Source organism: Rosa rugosa, chromosome 4 (assembly GCF_958449725.1).
Source record: "Rosa rugosa chromosome 4, drRosRugo1.1, whole genome shotgun sequence".
Taxonomy (NCBI): Eukaryota; Viridiplantae; Streptophyta; class Magnoliopsida; order Rosales; family Rosaceae; genus Rosa; species Rosa rugosa.
The window spans coordinates 57,867,395-57,885,715 of NC_084823.1; the positions used below are offsets into that span (position 1 = coordinate 57,867,395).

Sequence of the window (18,321 nt, forward strand, 5' to 3'; positions counted from 1 at the left end):
ATTTTGTAATAAATTAATTCGGATGTTATTCAATTCACACGGATCAGACTAACAGCAACTCTCACAGCTTCAGCTTCTTTATAACTTCAATTTCCTATTTTACAATAATCACTAAAATCTCCATAATTTTAGAGATTTGCTGTAAATTTAGAGAATTTGGTTTTCTCTTTCCTCACTTTCCCTAAAATAAGGATAGTTATAGGAAATCTGTTGGAGCAAAAGAGGCTTATTTTTCTCTAAAATAGAGAAAAATAAAAATATAAGAAAGCTGTTGGAGTTGCTTAGTATGATATATATATACCTAAATTTCCAAATTAGTATCGAAAGCCAAGGTGGGTGTGATTTTCCACAAACGGGATTTATATACACCTAGAGGAGTAGCTGTACCGCAAAATTATCGAACTAGATCTCAGAGTTTTGAGATGGAAATGGAGATGCTTATCCTTTCTGTGCTAGTTCTCTTTGTTTCTCTCTACTATCTTTTTCGTATGTTGAATAGAAATGCTAGCAAAAATGAAGTTCATCATCATAATCATCAGCTTCAGCTCCCACCAGGAAGCTCAGGTTGGCCCATCATCGGGGAAGGCCTTGCTTTTTTGATGACAGCCAAAAGGGGTGTCCCGGAGAAGTTCATAGGAGAAAGGAGGATCAAGTACTCATCATCAGATTCCAAAAGCAGCAGCTGCAAGGTGTTCACCACATCGTTGCTGCGTGAATCCATGGCGGTGCTATGTACTGCCGCTGGAAACAAGTTCCTGTTTTCGAACGAGAACAAACTCGTCAAGTCATGGTGGCCTGCTAACATCGACACCATCTTTGCCAGCTCCAACAAAACAAACACCGCCGAGGAGTCCATTCGTCACCGCAAAGTTCTGTCTCCGTTTCTCGGCCCCGATTCTCTCCGAAAGTACGTAGGGATCATGGATACTGTCACCAAACGTCATCTGGACCTGTTCTGGTCGGATCAAAAACAAGTCAAAGTTCTAGCCCTAACAAAGATGCACACCTTCACATTGGTGTGTAAAATCTTCTTAAACGTGGAGGATCCAGCAGTGATTGCCAAACTAGAGGAGCCAATTCAGCGTATTGCAGCAGGCTTCATTTCATTGCCCATAAATCTGCCTGGCACAGCATTCAACCGAGCCATCCAAGCATCCAAGCAGGTCAGGAAGGACCTTGAAAATATGGTTAAACAGAGGAGAATAGATTTAGATCTGTCTGTGGCAGCAGATGATGAAAATAATAATAATCATGATTTGATGTCTAAGTTGCTGCTGGAGAGATATAGCGACGGCCAACAAATGAAGGAAACCGACATCGCCAACAAGTTAAATGGTCTACTCATTGCTGCTTATGACAATGTATTCATCACCTTGTGTTCTATCATCATGTATCTATCGGAGCTTCCTACAGTTTATGATGCCGTCCTTAAAGGTACTTACAGATTAAAGCATTGTTTTCTTTTTTGGACAATCTAGCTACATATTTCAAGCATAATTTAATCCTCTATCCATCATATCTATTATACATCTATCTTCCTATTTCAATTTCCAAACTGATATATCTCCGGCTGATTATAAATTACAATGTCTACTATGTGAATGTGTGTACTTGTACAACATTACATTCTTAACGATCTGTCTCCTAATCAAATTTATATCTGGATCTCTCCTCTCTCAATTAATTTTTGACCGAAGTATGTTTTCACCTGGTAGTTAATTAGCTATATAGAGACCTATATAAAGACATCTATACATATATCGAGTACTGGTTCAATTCAATATATAATCAAGTACTTGCTGGCCCGGCCTGCCCGCCACAAAGCAAGTGACCACTCTCATACTTGGTTTATCAGTCAACTAATTACAGTAATACTAAAACGTAGAAATGAATCTCTCTTATCAGAGCAAATGGAGATAGCAGATTCAAAAGCAGAAGGAGAGTTGCTCAACTGGGAGGACATACAAAAAATGAAGTACACATGGAATGTCGCATGTGAAGTGTTGAGATTGGAGCCGCCAAATCCTGGAACTTTTAGAGAGGCCATGACCGACTTTGTCTATGAAGGATATCTGATTCCTAAAGGAATGAAGGTTTGTACATGTATAATACATTCATAATATATAATAATATGTGTGTGTTGGTTTCTCTAGCTATGATTAAAAGTTTACACTCATGAATTGAAATGAACTATTTATGCATGCAGTTATACTGGAGTGTGTTTTCGACACATAAAAACCCAGAGTACTTCCCAGATCCGAAAAAGTTCGACCCATCAAGGTTCGACGGAGGAGGACCAGCTCCTTTTTCGTACGTCCCATTTGGAGGAGGACCTCGGATGTGCCCTGGAAGAGAATATGCTCGCTTTACGATTTTGGTTTTCATGCATAACTTGGTCACCAGATTCAGGTGGGAGAAGGTTTTTCCTGAAGAGAAAATGGTGATGACCCCATTTCTTCTTCCTACCGAAGGACTTCCAGTTCGCCTTTATCCTCATCCATCAACATCATCACTGTGAGCCAAACGGACGACAACGTGGACTCACACACTGCCACCATGCACGCACACCAAGTATCTATGTTAAGCAGTGGTTGGTTTAATACAAATAGCTAGCTACTTCAACTAGCTAGTTTGTTATATTTATGTATATGAAGGGAATTAATATGTACAAGAACCTTTTTTTTTTTTTAATCAAACTCAAATCGGGTGTCAATATATAATGTAATATGTACAAGACCCTTATTCCTTCGACGTTGGATGGATCTGAATAATTTTGATGGATATATGGCACAATATATGCATGCATACAGCATACTAACTATATATATTGAAGCGAAATATTGTGTACAACTTTCCATTTCTATTCATAGTTTTGCTTTTTACGTGCAACTTCAATTCAATTTTCATCACGTGTGTTAAAATAGTAAAAAAAAACTCGTGTGTTATAAGTTATAACACATAGAATAATGGAAAATGATCAGCTAGACTTTTCTGTGTCAGAGGTATATAAAAGTTTATAATTGGTTGTTTTTTGAATCAAACCCAAATCAAGAGTATATCATTCATCTAAAGCCAGAATGGGTCATTACATATCCTCCCTCTACCGTCATGTTGTAGATAAATAATTTGTGGTTGTGCCACAACGATACATAGATTAGGTCAACTCATTTAACAGTTCCATGCTCACTAAAAAAAGGAAGCCTATAAACTATGTTAACACCACAACATAGTAAATAGGTGAAGTAACTAAGACTCCTTGACGCTTACTAAAAACTAACAAGCATAGATCCCAAAAGGGAAATTTTATTCACACACCTCTAAATACACATCCCTTTTTTCACACACCCAACATCACATTTTATGGGTAAGTTAAATTACCAAAAGAGATATTTATAGGGTGCGGCTATTGCCACCCTACCATTTTCTTAGTTCACCCTACAAACATTTGAATTATTAAAAAACTATATTATCCAAGTGCAAAATGACTAATAAGTACAGTAATTTTCTAAAATTCAAATATGTAAGAAAAAAATAATAATAATTAATTAATACAAACACTACTTAATTTCTCATTGGATAATATTAGTCTTTATCTTTCTCCACCCAAATTTGAATTTATTACTTTTTTTTTTGTCTTTTTGTTGCCTCCTCATTGTTAATTCGTTATTCAATTCACAAAACTATTACTTTTAACTTCATCAAAATCTTTGCAATATTCTTTGTGAACACTGAAAGTAAAAATTTAAAACACGAAGAAAACAAAAATCAATCTCTTCTTCATTGATCATATATAGTTGTAAATTTACTAATCTTTTTACAGAGATTGAAATAGAGAACATTGGAACTGAAAGAAAAAATTTTAAAAATGGGAGTAAATCAGATTATGATTTTATTAGAAAACTTTAATAAATTTTAATTCTTTTTATGAGTATAAATTAAATAAGAGATTTTCGTTAAAAATATTTATTTTTTAATTGGATATGTCATATAAGGATATTCTGAGAAAGAAAAATGGGTTAAATAAGTAAATTTAATAATTGAAATTAAAATGTAGGGTGTAATGAACAAATAGGGTGAACAAAGAAAATTATAGGGTGGCAATAGCCGCACCCTATTTATATTAACAATAAAGAAACATAGTTGGAATTAATAAATATATGCAGTTTTTTTTTTGTTTCCAAGTCTACCGCAGATGGATATCATGAATTTGATTCTCAATAATTTAGCATGCATGGAATCGAGCCTTCTTATCAATCTAGTTTCAAAAATGTACTAACTGTCCAAATGATATGGACAAACAAGAGCAAGTGAAAACCGTTGAAAAATTCCTCAAGAACTCTTGTGATGTATTGTTTTGTTTCGCTCCAATTTCATCATCAGTAGTTCACAAATCTCAACAATTGGCATATGAATATTGTCTTGGTCAAGTCCTCAATGACAAGCAATTCCCCATTGGCATTTGAGTATGTTCAACCCAACAAGTGAAAAGCAATTAAAACATTCTTTGAGTGCCATTGTATTAACTTTAGTGATGACCATGTGATTTATCGAAACTCTCACATTAAGCTATTGAGGAATTGATGCTGAGTCTTCTAATGTAATATGCTATTCTTTGGGTCTCGTTTTTTTTTTTCAACTGCAGCAATGCAATAGGTAGTCTGTTTTTCTTATAAAAAAAAATAGGTAGTCTCTTATCAGATATTTATCTCAATTTATTTCAGCAAAAAAAAAAATATATATGTATTTAATGAAAAGATATTGTGTAGTGTGAATGAGGATAGTTTAGGAAGTTTGGGGTTGTGTTTCTAGTAAAATATTAAAATAAAAAAGTTAATAGATTGTGTATTAAGTAAAAGATGTGTATCTATCATTTAGCAATGTATAAATAAAATTTCTCATCCCAAAATAAAAGGGAATTATTAGAAATAAAAATAACTAAATATTGACCCAATATGCCCAAAAGAGCAAACGGGCCTTCAGGTAGTATTCAGGCCCAACAGACCAAGCCTTCATGTGGGCCGTTTCCAGCCCCTGGCCCAATTCTACAGCTACAACCGATTAAACCTTTTGATAATCGGTTGTATAAGCTTCTGAAAGTGAATATAATAGAATTAGTCCCCGTTTGGGATTGCTTCGCTTTAAAAAAAAATCAGTTTTGTTTAAAATTTTAGATTTTATTGTGTTTGGTAAATAAATAAAAAGCAACTTTAATTAAAAGTTATAGGTCACTGGCAGCAGATTTTAAAAGCAATCTAGAGGTTGATTTTAGAAGTTGCTGTGGATCAAAACACGTTCTGAAGTTGTTTTATCTACTGACAGTACTTTTATTTACCAAACACGAAACTGTTTTAATTCACAGCTGATTAGTCTCACAACACACCAACAACAATTTTTTTTAAAAGTCACAGTAATCCAAAACTAGTCCTAAGCACTTGAACAATAATACTATTAGTTTGTCCTGTGAGAGTAAAAGTTTGTCATTTCCGTAATGTTTTTCTTTGGTCAATCAATTTGTTATCTCGTACAATATATAGAAAGTTTCAAGTTGCAGCGTCTCCCGATAAGTCTAGCCTGTGTTTAACTCAAGTGAACAAACTCTGTGGTACAACACAAGACCAGACCACCGGATCGAGCTAGAAATGGAGGTTGTGTTTCCTCCACCTACAACGTCTAACAAGTCTCTCCCCATCTTTATTAATTCCAAGCCCACACCAAGACTGCGCTGTAGTATCATCATCTCCGAAATCCAGGAAATCCGGGTATGCACCAACCGGAGTTGCCGTAGACAAGGTTCCATGCAGACCCTTGAGACCATCACGGCCCTCGCTCCCCCCACAGTCGCCGTCAAGTCCTGCGGCTGTTTGAGCTGCTGCGGCAACGGCCCCAACCTCGTCGCGCTTCCAGCTGGCACTCTGGTCGGTCATTGCGGAACCAGGGCTCGAGCCGCCGAGGTCCTCGTGGCACTCTGCGGGGGAGCTTGGGATTCCGACGCTGCTGACAAGAGTTTGGAAGCGCTTGCGTTGAGGAATAAAGCTGAGATTGAGCTCAACAACAACAACAATTTCTCTCAGGCTGAGCTCTTCCTCTCACAGGTCCTTAATTACTTGTAATTTCTAGTTACTAATTACCAAGTACTAATTAGGATGAATGTCTAGTTACAATTTCAATTTCAGTTTCTTGAATTTCTGGTGGTACGTGGCTTGTTGCAGGCTATAGAATTAAGGCCAATTGGTGGCATCCATATTACATACAAGGACAGGTAATTAATTAACTTGAGTGTTAGGGCGCTATCAGTTAATTAGCTTAATTATTTTGATGTTTTACCTTCCCCTGTCCTATCATGTATATATCTTGATTGATTTCCTTCAGTGCTTCATTCCTTCAATAATCACATACAGGTCTGTTGCAAGATTAGCACTGGGAAATCATTCTGGGGCTCTTGAAGATGCCGCACAAGCTTTGGCATTAAATCCTATTTATCCGGAGGTGCTTCTTTTAGCTTAGCTACCTAGTTGCATAATCGCATACTCTTCTTCTGACCATATATATTGTTGAATAAATCTATACAAAGTCTTTTTATTTCGCTTAAAAGTTCGCTATGAATTGCATGTTGCAGGCTTATATTTGCCAAGGCGATGCATTCTTGGCAATGAGTCATTTTGATTCAGCTCAGAAGTCATATTTGACAGCTCTACAGATAGATCCTTCTATTCGACGCTCCAAATCTTTCAAGGTATATTATAAGACCCGTATATCCATAATGTTAGGACATAGGACGGACAGAGATTAAAGATCATCTTGGTTCATAATAAAGCTTAGAAGTTAGTTTTGGTTACAAGAACTTTAACTTGAAGATGCATCAGCTTGAAAGAGGCAGGGGGCCTCCTGGCCATATTTAAATGACCAACTACTCATGTATTGTTGTTTTCGGGTTGAAATTAATTGTATCGATCTCCTCGCAAGTGTGTTCATATAACATTTCTAATTTCTTCATGGAAGATCTTTTGCAAAATTGCCTGCACTCATTTGTTTGTTTTCCTTATTTAATTTTATGATCTCTGCTCAGCTATATCCTCAAATAATCTATTAAGATCTGCAATCATATTTTCTCAACTACTTATGCTGCTATGCAGGCTCGGATTGCAAACCTCGAGAAACTCACTGCTGTACCTGATTAAGTCTTAAGATCTCCAATGTCTCTGAAGTCTTGTATACATCAATTACAGAACTGTGCTGATAAAAGTCATAATGTTCAGACTCTTTGCAGGTTTGTCTGTGTCATTCATTTTATGCATGCTGGAGTTCATATTATAGGTCTAGCATGCATGATAAGTTCAACATTCATACACAATAATTATAGTGACAATAAAAGAATTTATAGAAGAAGAAGCAGCTACTAGTCTCTTTTGTACCTCTGTAGTATATATGAGATGGTCAAGATTTGACAATAATATTTAGATCGAGATTGGAATTGAGTGCTCAATGTTGTTTAGAACGCTGTTTAGCTCCCCTTTCACTTGGAACTGTAAGTTGTACCCTATGTAGCTCTGATTAATTGGTAAGATGTCTCTTTGAGAAATAAACAAGTATCTTGAATGGCCTCTAGCAATAAGCATATAGGTGGGAGAACTAAAAATATTCAGACGTACTATATATTGAATAGCCACTAGCTATAAGCATAAATGGATCTTCAACTCAAACATAATTTTAAGGCATGATCACAATGAAGTGTAGAGGGTACACCACGGAGTTCATCCTTACAAACGATAACTAAATATAAAGAGATCGATCATTAGATAGTTATTCTCTAATTCCAGTCCATAGGTTCAAGTTTCTGAAGCAATCGGACACCATCATCAAGCATTCAAGCAGTAGAAGTTGGGTTAAGTCCACATAGAAACAAGTCTATGTTCTTGACCTTTCCCCACCAACTAGAACCTTTCTTGTCAGTGCCAGTACCCTTCGTACCAGTCCTCGTCCCAGTACCACCTCTCCTCTTCATCTTTCCTATTTGAAAGCAAACGTGCAAATCCACCTCATTACTACTTCTACCACGAGTCTTCTTCTTGTTGTTGCTACTATTCTTCTCTTCTTCAAGTGATCCTAGTTGTGAGTGATCATTGTTGACAAGTTGCTGGTAGTACTCCTTGTTCCGCTTCTCCAACCCATAAATCTGTCCCTGAAGGTCCTCTATCTTACGGCTGAGCATGCTGACCCTGCGGTCCTCTCTCATTTGGAGCAAATGCCTAGCTAGCTCACCGGCCTTCCTCCTCATGAACAGAGACTCGGAGGCAAGCGCTTTGTTCTCTTCCATCAATGCACCCACTCTGTAACCCAATTTAGCATTCTCATTCAGTAGTATGAGCCTTTCAGACTCCAAAACCTCAAGCAAGCTCTTCTGCAACTCTATCTTCCTCGATGATTCATTTTGTTGCCTCTCCGATGCATTGACCTCATGAAGTAGGATATCGCATTCCACATTTTTTATCACAATCTCCGCGACAATTGCGTCAAAACTTGACACCATGGTGGTATCATCATCATCATCTTGAGCAAGTAGTGATGTGGGAAATTGCTGATACGAGAGGGAGCTCTCCACATCTGAATCATTCTGGCTAGTCTCATATTGATCTTGCTGGTCATAGTAATCATAGTATTCAAAGGTTGAGGTTTGAGAAGATTGTCGACGAGGAGGATGAAAAATCTGACTCTGACTCAGACTAGTAGTTTTGGCGATTGTTTGAATGTAACGGTCAGAGAGAGTGAGATAGGAATTGTACAAGTCTTGAAGTAGGGATAGCAGCTGAGGGCGTGTTTTGTAGTAAGCTTCAGCTCGCTCCGCGAAGGTGTCCCCAGTGTCTTGATCTTGAGGAGTTTTAGTACTTTTACTGTTACTGTTAAATGCTAGCATCTTCATCCTCTCTTCCACATCTGACATAAAAACAAAATAGAATCAGATGATAAAAGGAAACAAACAAATAACCTACACATATCAAGTTTTGAGTTTGACGGGAATATAGAGTGACTGGAGAATTTGAAATTATGGATAGTAAAGCCAGGGATATTACAAAAGAGGCTCGCTTTAACCCTAGTACTGATCGAGTTGGTCTTGTCTGTAAAGTAAGGTCAGGGTCATGGAGCCGAACCCAACCAGAAAACAACAAAATGAACAAGGCCGGCCCGTTTCCATTTGCGCCCTTTGATTGACACTCACACCAGCACGCGTACGTGTCACACTTCTCTTTGGTCTTTATCCAGATTACCACTTGGAAGGAAGGATGGGTTAGGCCCCAAAAGAATCAGCTATGGAACACAGAATATATTTGACCAAAAACAGCGGCACAGCATATTTGATACAGTTTCACAAGCATTACTGGTAAATCTAAATCTAACCCCATGATGAATTTGAAATGAAGGATCCGTCTACCATGTAGAAGAAACAAACAAGCTAGGCCCCAAAAATTTGAATTTCCAAAAGAGTTAAAAGATGAAAAATGTTATTCGTTCACAATAAATAAGAGGGCCAAACCAAAGCTAGCTTGGGGGTCCTCCTGGAGAAATGTGCTCTGAAAGAGACGCATAGACGGAAAGGTCATTGTCTCCCAAATCAACAAAATCAATTGTATTCTGGTACAAGGCCAAGGCTTCTTTCACTTTTTACAGTTTACAACTTTACATATACTAGACTCAGAAGCTCTGTCTCTTGTTTTTGAAATTCAGGGTTTCAAAATTCAAAATTTGATTTGTAGACAAAAGTAAAGCAGAAAGAAGAAGAATTAAATTAGGCATGCTAATAATGGTTAATAATGCATAGCAGACCAGAAAACAAATAAGGGAAGAAATTGAAGACAGAAATATAATTATGAGGGTGGTACGTGGTAGATAGATAGATAGTAAATGAAGGAAATAATGGAGCTAGGTACGTACCGGCAAGGTTGGAGAGGAGCCAGGTCGGTTTGGCGGTGGTGGCCGTGGTGGTCGGGGCGGTGCTTAAGCTCATCTTCCTTGTGCTTGACAACGTTGGACTAGTCGGAACTGACTCCTGATGAATTTGAACAGAAGAAGCTGATGATGGTGGTGTCGTCGGTTTCTCCATTGTCAAATTTAAAACCCACCACGTCGACGTTACTAACAGACACAACCGTTTCAAGTTTCAAATTTGCATGCTCTCGAATCTCAAAAGAATAAAAAAGGCAAAACTGAATACGAAGTTGAAAAAAAAGGATGGAGAAGACAGGAGAGGGAGAAAAGAAGAAAATGGAAACGAAGAGAGCAGCGTACGTACAATGATATGAATTGTGTTGTGAGGAAAGGGAGCCCTTTGCCGTCTGCAAATGAAGAAGGACGACCAACATCAATAATGCACCAAGCGCAGATCTCGAGAAGCAAAATCACAAAATACTAATAGCACGCAAGTGAAAAGTGAAAACAGAAACACCAGCAAGCTAGTCTTCCAAACCATGTACGTATGGTCATTTTCAATCAAATCAATAACATCACATTGCTCAATTCCCCATATATATATATATATATATTAATTCCAACCAAAAAGAGCCATCATTTCTCTTTATTTATTTCTTTTCTTCTTCCTCTTCTTCCACCACCACCAGTAATACTTAACCAGATTAACTAACCAACTAATCTTAGCTTTGAGACTTCGATCAAAATTCTCGGAATCTCGATCAGCCTGCAGAGTTTCAGAGGAGGCGAGGCTAGGATGTCTTAATTCAGAAATTTAAGCTGATCTTGCAAGCATAAAACAACAACAACAACAGCAGCAGCAACAAAAAACGAATAGAGATCCAAAGAAACGTGCATACAAATTCTACTAATTATATGAATGAAAGCATGAAGCAGAGAAAACTTAGACGGGCATATAAATCGAAAAATCTGAGTGTCTGAGAACAGAAATGGACATGAGATGATTTTGATGATGAAAAAGAAATTAAGAGATGGAGGAGTATAGTAATTATTAACTAATTACCGAAATGAAATTTGAAAGACGAGCAAGCTTCAATACTCAACTACTGGTTGGATGAACACGATTTCTGATTGAAATGCTACGCCAAGCCAGCTACTGGTAACGTATGTATGCAAGTTAATTCAGTACGTGTGGCTTTGACTCTGTAAGAGTCTTTGAGAAGCAAATTAAAGGTAAAGAGTTGCCATGGCCACGCTTCTCTACTGCTAAAAGGAAACAAACACACAAAATCAATCTCACCCAAAATTCCGCAACGACTCCTTTTGTACAAATTTTGTATTTGAATTTCAGTCACTCAGGCAAGTACGTGTCTTATATTCCTTTTTCAAATGTTGTTTTCAAATTTTCTCTTTTTATCTTTCCTCTACACTTCATTTGGTAACTATTTAAAAATTTCATGAATTAATAAGACATCAATTACTTGCATCGCTTTAACCTTGGAGATTTTCTTACTTTTCTTTACCTCGGAGATTAAACAAGGTAATAGATTACATGCATTCCACCCAAAAGAAACGAAAAATGGAAAATGCAAACTTGATGGACGTAGTAGTAACGATTATTTATCCTGCAACTGCAAGTATTAACATGTTAGTTAGTATAGAGACAACCACTTGCAAGCAGTGCCATAAGATCCAAGCTGATTAAGTAAGCATAAGTTTATTCTACGTAGCCAGAGAAACAGAGCTAACTGAGTTGAATAAGTGATACGTGGCCATGATTCTCTGGAACAACATCTCCTATCGATCAACCGCTCGATCGATCCATCCCAATCCCTCCTCCTTCTTCTTCTTCAATTCCTCTTTCGAACATCAGATCTCCGCTTCCTGCAAATCCAAATTTAAAAAAGAAATGAAGCAGCTGAAGTCTGAAGAAATACAACAACCCCCTATAACAAAGAGAGGAGAGAGCAACTCCCTGCTTCATGAGTCGGAAACACTTGCTACGTAGTAATTAACATCCAAGAGCCTATCCTAGACTATAGAAATGGGCCAAGTGTCATGGATTGTCTTTTAGACTACTGGGCTGGGCTTAAAGGATTCCAGGTTGACCTTGCTAAACCCGTAATAGATGCAGTAAAGCCCATCATTATTTTTCGTTTAATCATCATTATTCTTCGTTTATTCTCCCAAAAAAAAAAACAAAATCATCATTCTTCGTTTAAGTTTTGCGTCTAAAAGCCTTTTCTTTTTTCTTGTTCCTGTGTTGGGGCTTCTTATAGTAAAATTATTAATTATATATGACAAAAATTCAAGAAGGCAGTGCCTGTAAATCTGTAATTCTATGATAAAAATCCAACACGCTAGCTCCTCAACTTTTTCTGGTCCTCTTTAGCTTTTCCCATTGCTATCTGGCATGGGTCCAGTTATAATGCTTCGGTGACTTAGTCCATTTAGAATGTCTAGCCTCTATCCAGTAAATAAACTTAAAGAGCCTGACAACACTCCCTAATTTACCAAATGATTTGTGATTTGGAGCACCGTAGAAGTTAGAACTTAATTTCGATCACTTTTTTCATTCATTAAAAGTGCATTAAAAGTGAAAAACGTTCAATCCTATATGACCTTTGTCCGGCCTGTTCTACAGTTACACTTAAAATACCTGATTGGGCTTGCTACTAAGTTCCCGTTTTAAGCTCCACAACACACATCTGCCTAAGTAATTAGATATATTAACCACTGCAAGTGGCTTAGTGGTTCTTGCTTAGTTGGGTGTGCTCCCCAACCTAGGTTCGAACCCCGAAGCTGTCAAAGTGGTCAGGCACTGTGCTGCAATGCACAGTTGGAGCATTTCACATGCGCCGAAGGAGTTTATCTTGGGCCTAGAAAGCCTTTGGGTTCCCCTTGACAAAGTCAAAAAAAAGTGAAAAACGTTCAATCCTATATGACCTTTGTCCGGCCTGTTCTACAGTTACACTTAAAATACCTGATTGGGCTTGCTACTAAGTTCCCGTTTTAAGCTCCACAACACACATCTGCCTAAGTAATTAGATATATTTCTCAAGTCTGCTGCAGACATGGATCCGCAATTAATATAAAGTATATGAGACGAGAGCGAGACAGTGTCGCCAAAAATTGTGATTGTTTTTTCAGCATACACGGACCTTTGCATTTACATATGGGCTCAATATGGATTTAGTACCTGTCTGACCAGCAACCCATGGTCGTGGAAATTAAGCAAATTAAGCTAGCTAGCTAAGTGATGTTAATTTACAAATCAGCAAATGGAGGTGGTTGTTGTTGGATCATTGTCTAATACATATATAATCTAAAGAAAACAAAACTCTTAACAGAAAGATTCCATAACACATAGATTATAGATCGAGTTCCAACAAGCACCATAAATTAGAGTACCTCAAGAAATTTAAAATGGGCGCGGTTTAGCTACCAACTGCTATATATATGTATTAACAAACAAGAGAGAACTAAGTGCAGAATCTCGATCGATCCACTTTTAATAAACTCCCTAGCTTCTGTGTTCTTTCTTGCAACTAATTATAATCCAACACACACTGACTGAATGACACTTGCATATAAAAACAAGCAGATATATATAATACAACTAAGAACAATTCAGATTAAAAAAGCTAACTAACTAATTAATTATTGAAGTAGGTGACTAGAGACCACGGTTAACCATGTCCCTGAAACGTTGATCAGATTCTAGCCTCTGAAGCCTTATCTGATTATTGATCTTGTTGATGAAGGCCTCCGCCCGCTGGTTCAATTCGTCCTGAGTCATGGACTTCTCCCTTATCATGGACACCCTGTCGTTAAAAGTGTCCGACTTCTTCAACTCTTTCCGAGCCCATGCCACTCGATCATCAACAACATTATTATTATTGTTGTTGATGTTCTCATGATGATGATCATCTAACTGATCCTCCTCAACTAGCTCCCTGGCTGGAACAATACTACTTCTCACCAAGCCAGTCGTCCGAGGCGGCGTGTCCCAAGTCTCACTCTTTTTTAGATGCTTGCATATCGGTTTGCCTTGCCTTTCCATAATGGCATTCCATGTGGTGTCCAATGTGTTGTCTTCCACCTCTTCCTCGGTGACCGGCTTCTCCGTCAAGCAAGAGTCCTCCGAGGAGGAGGGTTCCTCCGGTGAAGGGTTGGTACGAATGGATTCTTCTTCTTCTGTGGAAGCTTGTTGTACTATGTGGATGTCATGCCAGCTGATCATTTCATTTGAAAATTGATGAGTAAGCAAAGACGGTAGAGGAGAAGTAGTTGCATTTTCGGAATGACTACTACTTTCGATCTTATTGCTGTTGTACTCTGCCGTACCATCAATAAAAGTACAACAGTCATCTTCATGATCAGTACTAGTGGTCTTGGCATTGTTTAGGTTATTAATGGAGGTGTAGGAGGAGGGCACAGATGAGGGGTGCTTTTGCTTTTGCTTTTGATTTTGATTTTGGAATGTGGAGGAGGCAGCGATGATTATGATGATAAAATTGAGAATGATGTAGATGTAAAGTGGAGATAGGCAGTAGCTTCTGATTGAGGTCCAGAGGTGGGGAAGAGTGGAAAGAGTGAGATTAAGGAGGTAAGGAATGATTACCACTTTGAAAAATACCATTGTGGACACTATTCCTACACAGAGCAGTAACAGCTTTCCAGCCCAGACTGCTGTTTCCAATCTTGCTCTTTTCAAAACATCCCCCATCATTTTGGATCAACTTGGTTTTTCGAAAAAAACAAAACCACAGAAAACCAAAAAATAAAAAAAAAAGGTTCAAGCTTTAGCTAGCTGGAATACTGGATGTTAACGTATGAACTGAAGAAGCTAGCTGGCTGGATTAGCTAAAAATTAAGTAAGAAGAGGTGTCAAAAACGATCAATCTTCTACATGAAATGAAAGGCAAACTGGATCTCTTAAAATGAGGGAAGATATATAAATGAAAGGAGACGACCCAAAATAGCATCTAAAACTGCCATTTCAATCAGGGACCTTGAAAGCAATTAAATCCATCATCATCAGCAATTAATTATACGTAATCAGTACCTCAAACAAATCACTAGCTACTCTCCGGCCAGTTGATGAAAATCCCGCCGCGAGCAGATCGGTGGAGTGATGAAGGTGTAATTAACAACTAATTAAGGATCGATCACATAAAAAGTTGGATCATTAATTCCCACGAATGCATAATTAATTACTACAAAAACATGAAGTTGAAAGTGAAGCTAGCCAGCTAGTAGCTATGCTAGGAGATCACATAAGAGGAACAAAAGAAGGAACATTCAAAGAGAGAATGACTGACTGACTCCGACGTTCATAAAGAGGTACGAATGGCCAGGAAGTAGTAAAGCAAAGATGCAGTAGTAGTTTGCACAAGGTCGACTAACTTGCATCTCGATCTCTGATTGATCGATATTGGTCCGTACGGCAAGGATACCAATACCAGGGGAGGCCTGGGAGAAGAGAAGAAAGAGATGGAAAAAAAGCGAGCTTTGCTTGGTTAATTAATGAAGGAATTGAAGCATATAAAGCAAAGCAGACACTATCTAGCTATATATACATGCCATGGGGTAGAGGCAGAGGGCTGTGCTTCATGTGGGCGAGACTCGCTTAACCTCCACACAACTCTACTTCAACCTCGATGAGATCTCTGCCGTCCAATGTTCAAATCTTCTGCTGAACTGTTCGACGTTTAAGATATTAATTTTACCCTTTTCTCTTGTTTTTTAAATTATGGTCATGGACTCATGGCTGATGTCCCATCAAAAGCATGTTAAAAAAATGGCATATATATGCAATTTAACCAAACCTGATCTTCCATTAAAACGCCGCTTTCATCCGCGGTCCTGTCGATTAGTCCGGCCCTATTTGTATAAACAATCATACTAGTGGAGAGTGGAGTGGAGCCGCCGATCATTACCCTTTAAACAACGGACCTATATTAATTTACACATAAAGCTAGCGCTTACCGGACATCTGGCCTTCCTTTGCTGTAATGTATACCAACATCAATCATTATAACCGCTAGTCTTAAATATAGCTCTACATGCATGGTAACATTTAGATTCTCTTAACCCCTATATAATTTACGGGAGTGTATTCCATGCACCTTCAGTGCATGGGGACTTGCAATATGAATGGATGTAATTTTTTTGATATTAAAATATATAAAGAGGTGGATTAGATGAGTGGCTGTTATTTTTTTAGAAATTAAAATAACCGACAGTGCGCACTGTCGGTGCATACAATCCTCTCCAATAATTTACTTGACTAAACATCTTAGCTAGCTTGGATAATGAATATTAGGTGGTACTGATTTTACAAATATCTCTAGGTAATGTGGGGTCGTTTTGTAGTTTGTAGTGATGGAAAGAAGTGGCCAACTCCTCCCCCGATCGATAAGCAAGCTAGCTAGAGATGGGGTCTCTTACTTGTGTGAGTTGTCTGACCCCCGGGAACCATGACATGCACTACTGGTGTGCGCTAGCCAGCCACCTCACTCACCCACCCACACACCCTTGGTTGGCTCGCTACCTTCTTGTTCTTATTCCTAATTCTTGAAGCTGATGGCTCACTGGCTACTCACTACGTTTCAAAACACAGCCTGCTTGCCAAGTCCCAACAAATTTTTAATCAACCTAGCTCTCTTATTCTCTGTCTTTTACTTATTTTCTTCATCTTTATTGAGCGAGGAATGATATATTCTAATTTTGAACTTCAAATATACACATGTCGATGAGAAACATAGACCAGTAGTTTGTTCTTGATCTCTTCTATAATTAATGGTCACAATGTCTTGAATGTCGTAGAATTTTCCCGAGAACTCGATTGATCGATCAGTAAACTCTGTGTTTTCTGGTTAGATTAATCCTTGGTGTTGGAATTTAGTTTGGCATGCAGTAGTGAATGGATGGGAGTAAGTTAATCATTGAGCTAGCTAGGTTGTCCTCATTATCGATCAAAAGTGGCATAGGCCGGCCGTGTATGCCAATCAAAATGCCGCAGAGCTAGCTAGCTATCCCACGAGTGGTCAGTGAGGAGTGAGTACTGATTCGATGGATGCAGATCATGTGTGAATTGTGGGACACAAGTAATTTGGAGTTCAACGGATCCTGCTATATCGATCAGATTAGTATTAGCTAGCTAGTAAATTCAGGAGGAGAGAGCGAACAAGCAAGTGCCCTGGTGCGTAAGACCAAAACTTAACTATCCGAATAACGTCACTAGGATATGAGCTACAGCGCATTGATTGATTGCCACTACAGTTACACATGCATTGGATTTATACTCGCAACAACAGTGGTATTACTATTGGTTTCTTCCCGGCCAAACTTGCGAAAGAGAAATAGCGAAAGTTCAGTAAGCTAGCCATTGGTGGATTAATTTGTCGACGTTGAAACTATATATGCAGCATATGATGAAATATCTGTTCGAATACTCTAGTTAACTAGAAGCCTGGAGCGGGGACCTAACTACCTAGCTCAACATGGATTGCTATAGCTGCTAGTTGGTTGGCTCCCATATCCTCATACTATAGGTACTGGGAGCTAGGCAGCTAGCTTAACATATTATACGTCATGTACGGTCATACATATGATACATATCTGGTCATCAATTCCGCATTCTTCGATTTTAAGAGTAATGAAAACATATATATATATATAGGCAGCGTGGATGATTAAAGAATCTGCTTACTTGTATTAAGCTTGATCATGATATTAAACTAACTGGAGACATAGTATGCAAATATGGAACAGTTCAAAGAGCGAGTTTGCAAGGATATATAGTCAAAGGGTTTACATATAAACAATTCATAAACATTATCTATACCATGCCTTTTCCATATTATAAACAATAAATTCAGGTACATGTATGTAAGGATTATTAATATGCAGTGTATCTTAGCTTGAATGCTTGATAGGTGAAAATCTTTCGAAAGCTTAGTTTAAATTTATAAATACGTAGTAATTAGTTAATTACCACTTACCTGTCTTTGATCATATCATATCATTGATTCATTATCATCATCCTCTTGCTGACTAGCTAGCTAGCTATGTAATGTGGTGCCGTTCATTAAAAATGGTTTCGGCATAGAAAATCAAGATAGCTCCACTTTCACTTTCACTACCACTACGTTCAATCTTGTCTCTATCGATCAGCCGATCGATCATCAGCATGATTAGTTAAACAATAAAGTTCCATTAACGTACTAGCTAGCTACATTAATCGAACGAACTATATATATATATATATGCTACCTAGCTAGCTAGCAATTATAAAGATGGAGAGTGATCAGCAATGTATTTATAATAAAGAGATTGACCAATTTTACGTAGCTTACTCTTTACGTACGTCCAAAGAGCATCAGTACTACTCAT

General features: G+C 38.0%; 4 protein-coding genes across 5 annotated transcripts; 2 read left to right on the forward strand and 2 right to left on the reverse strand.

The window, feature by feature from the left end:
* Nucleotides 1–345: 345 nt before the first annotated feature.
* LOC133706743 (beta-amyrin 28-monooxygenase-like) lies at nt 346–2,738 on the forward strand. The gene is made up of 3 exons (XM_062132282.1): nt 346–1,434; nt 1,906–2,093; nt 2,207–2,738. The coding sequence occupies exons 1-3, from the start codon at nt 423–425 to the stop codon at nt 2,516–2,518; spliced, it is 1,512 nt and encodes a 503-aa protein (XP_061988266.1). The 5' UTR covers nt 346–422; the 3' UTR covers nt 2,519–2,738.
* Nucleotides 2,739–5,504: 2,766 nt separating this feature from the next.
* Nucleotides 5,505–7,475, forward strand: LOC133743067 (uncharacterized). Its single transcript, XM_062170808.1, has 5 exons — nt 5,505–6,092; nt 6,210–6,259; nt 6,399–6,486; nt 6,617–6,733; nt 7,134–7,475. Exons 1-5 carry the CDS (start codon nt 5,640–5,642, stop codon nt 7,176–7,178), a joined length of 753 nt encoding a protein of 250 aa, XP_062026792.1. The 5' UTR covers nt 5,505–5,639; the 3' UTR covers nt 7,179–7,475.
* Nucleotides 7,476–7,673: 198 nt separating this feature from the next.
* On the reverse strand, nt 7,674–11,247 carry LOC133743066 (kinase-interacting family protein). Of its 2 annotated transcripts, none has more exons than XM_062170807.1 (4): nt 11,026–11,247; nt 10,286–10,328; nt 9,928–10,128; nt 7,674–8,931 (listed from the first exon to the last, which is right to left on the reverse strand). In XM_062170807.1, the coding sequence occupies exons 3-4, from the start codon at nt 10,094–10,096 to the stop codon at nt 7,865–7,867; spliced, it is 1,236 nt and encodes a 411-aa protein (XP_062026791.1). In that variant the 5' UTR covers nt 10,097–10,128; nt 10,286–10,328; nt 11,026–11,247; the 3' UTR covers nt 7,674–7,864. The 2 variants fall into 2 exon arrangements, with proteins under 2 accessions (XP_062026791.1, XP_062026790.1); XM_062170806.1 differs by having other exon boundaries at nt 10,985–11,247.
* Nucleotides 11,248–13,597: 2,350 nt separating this feature from the next.
* Nucleotides 13,598–14,650, reverse strand: LOC133745104 (uncharacterized). The gene has a single exon (XM_062173095.1). It carries the CDS (start codon nt 14,648–14,650, stop codon nt 13,598–13,600), a length of 1,053 nt encoding a protein of 350 aa, XP_062029079.1.
* Nucleotides 14,651–18,321: the final 3,671 nt, after the last annotated feature.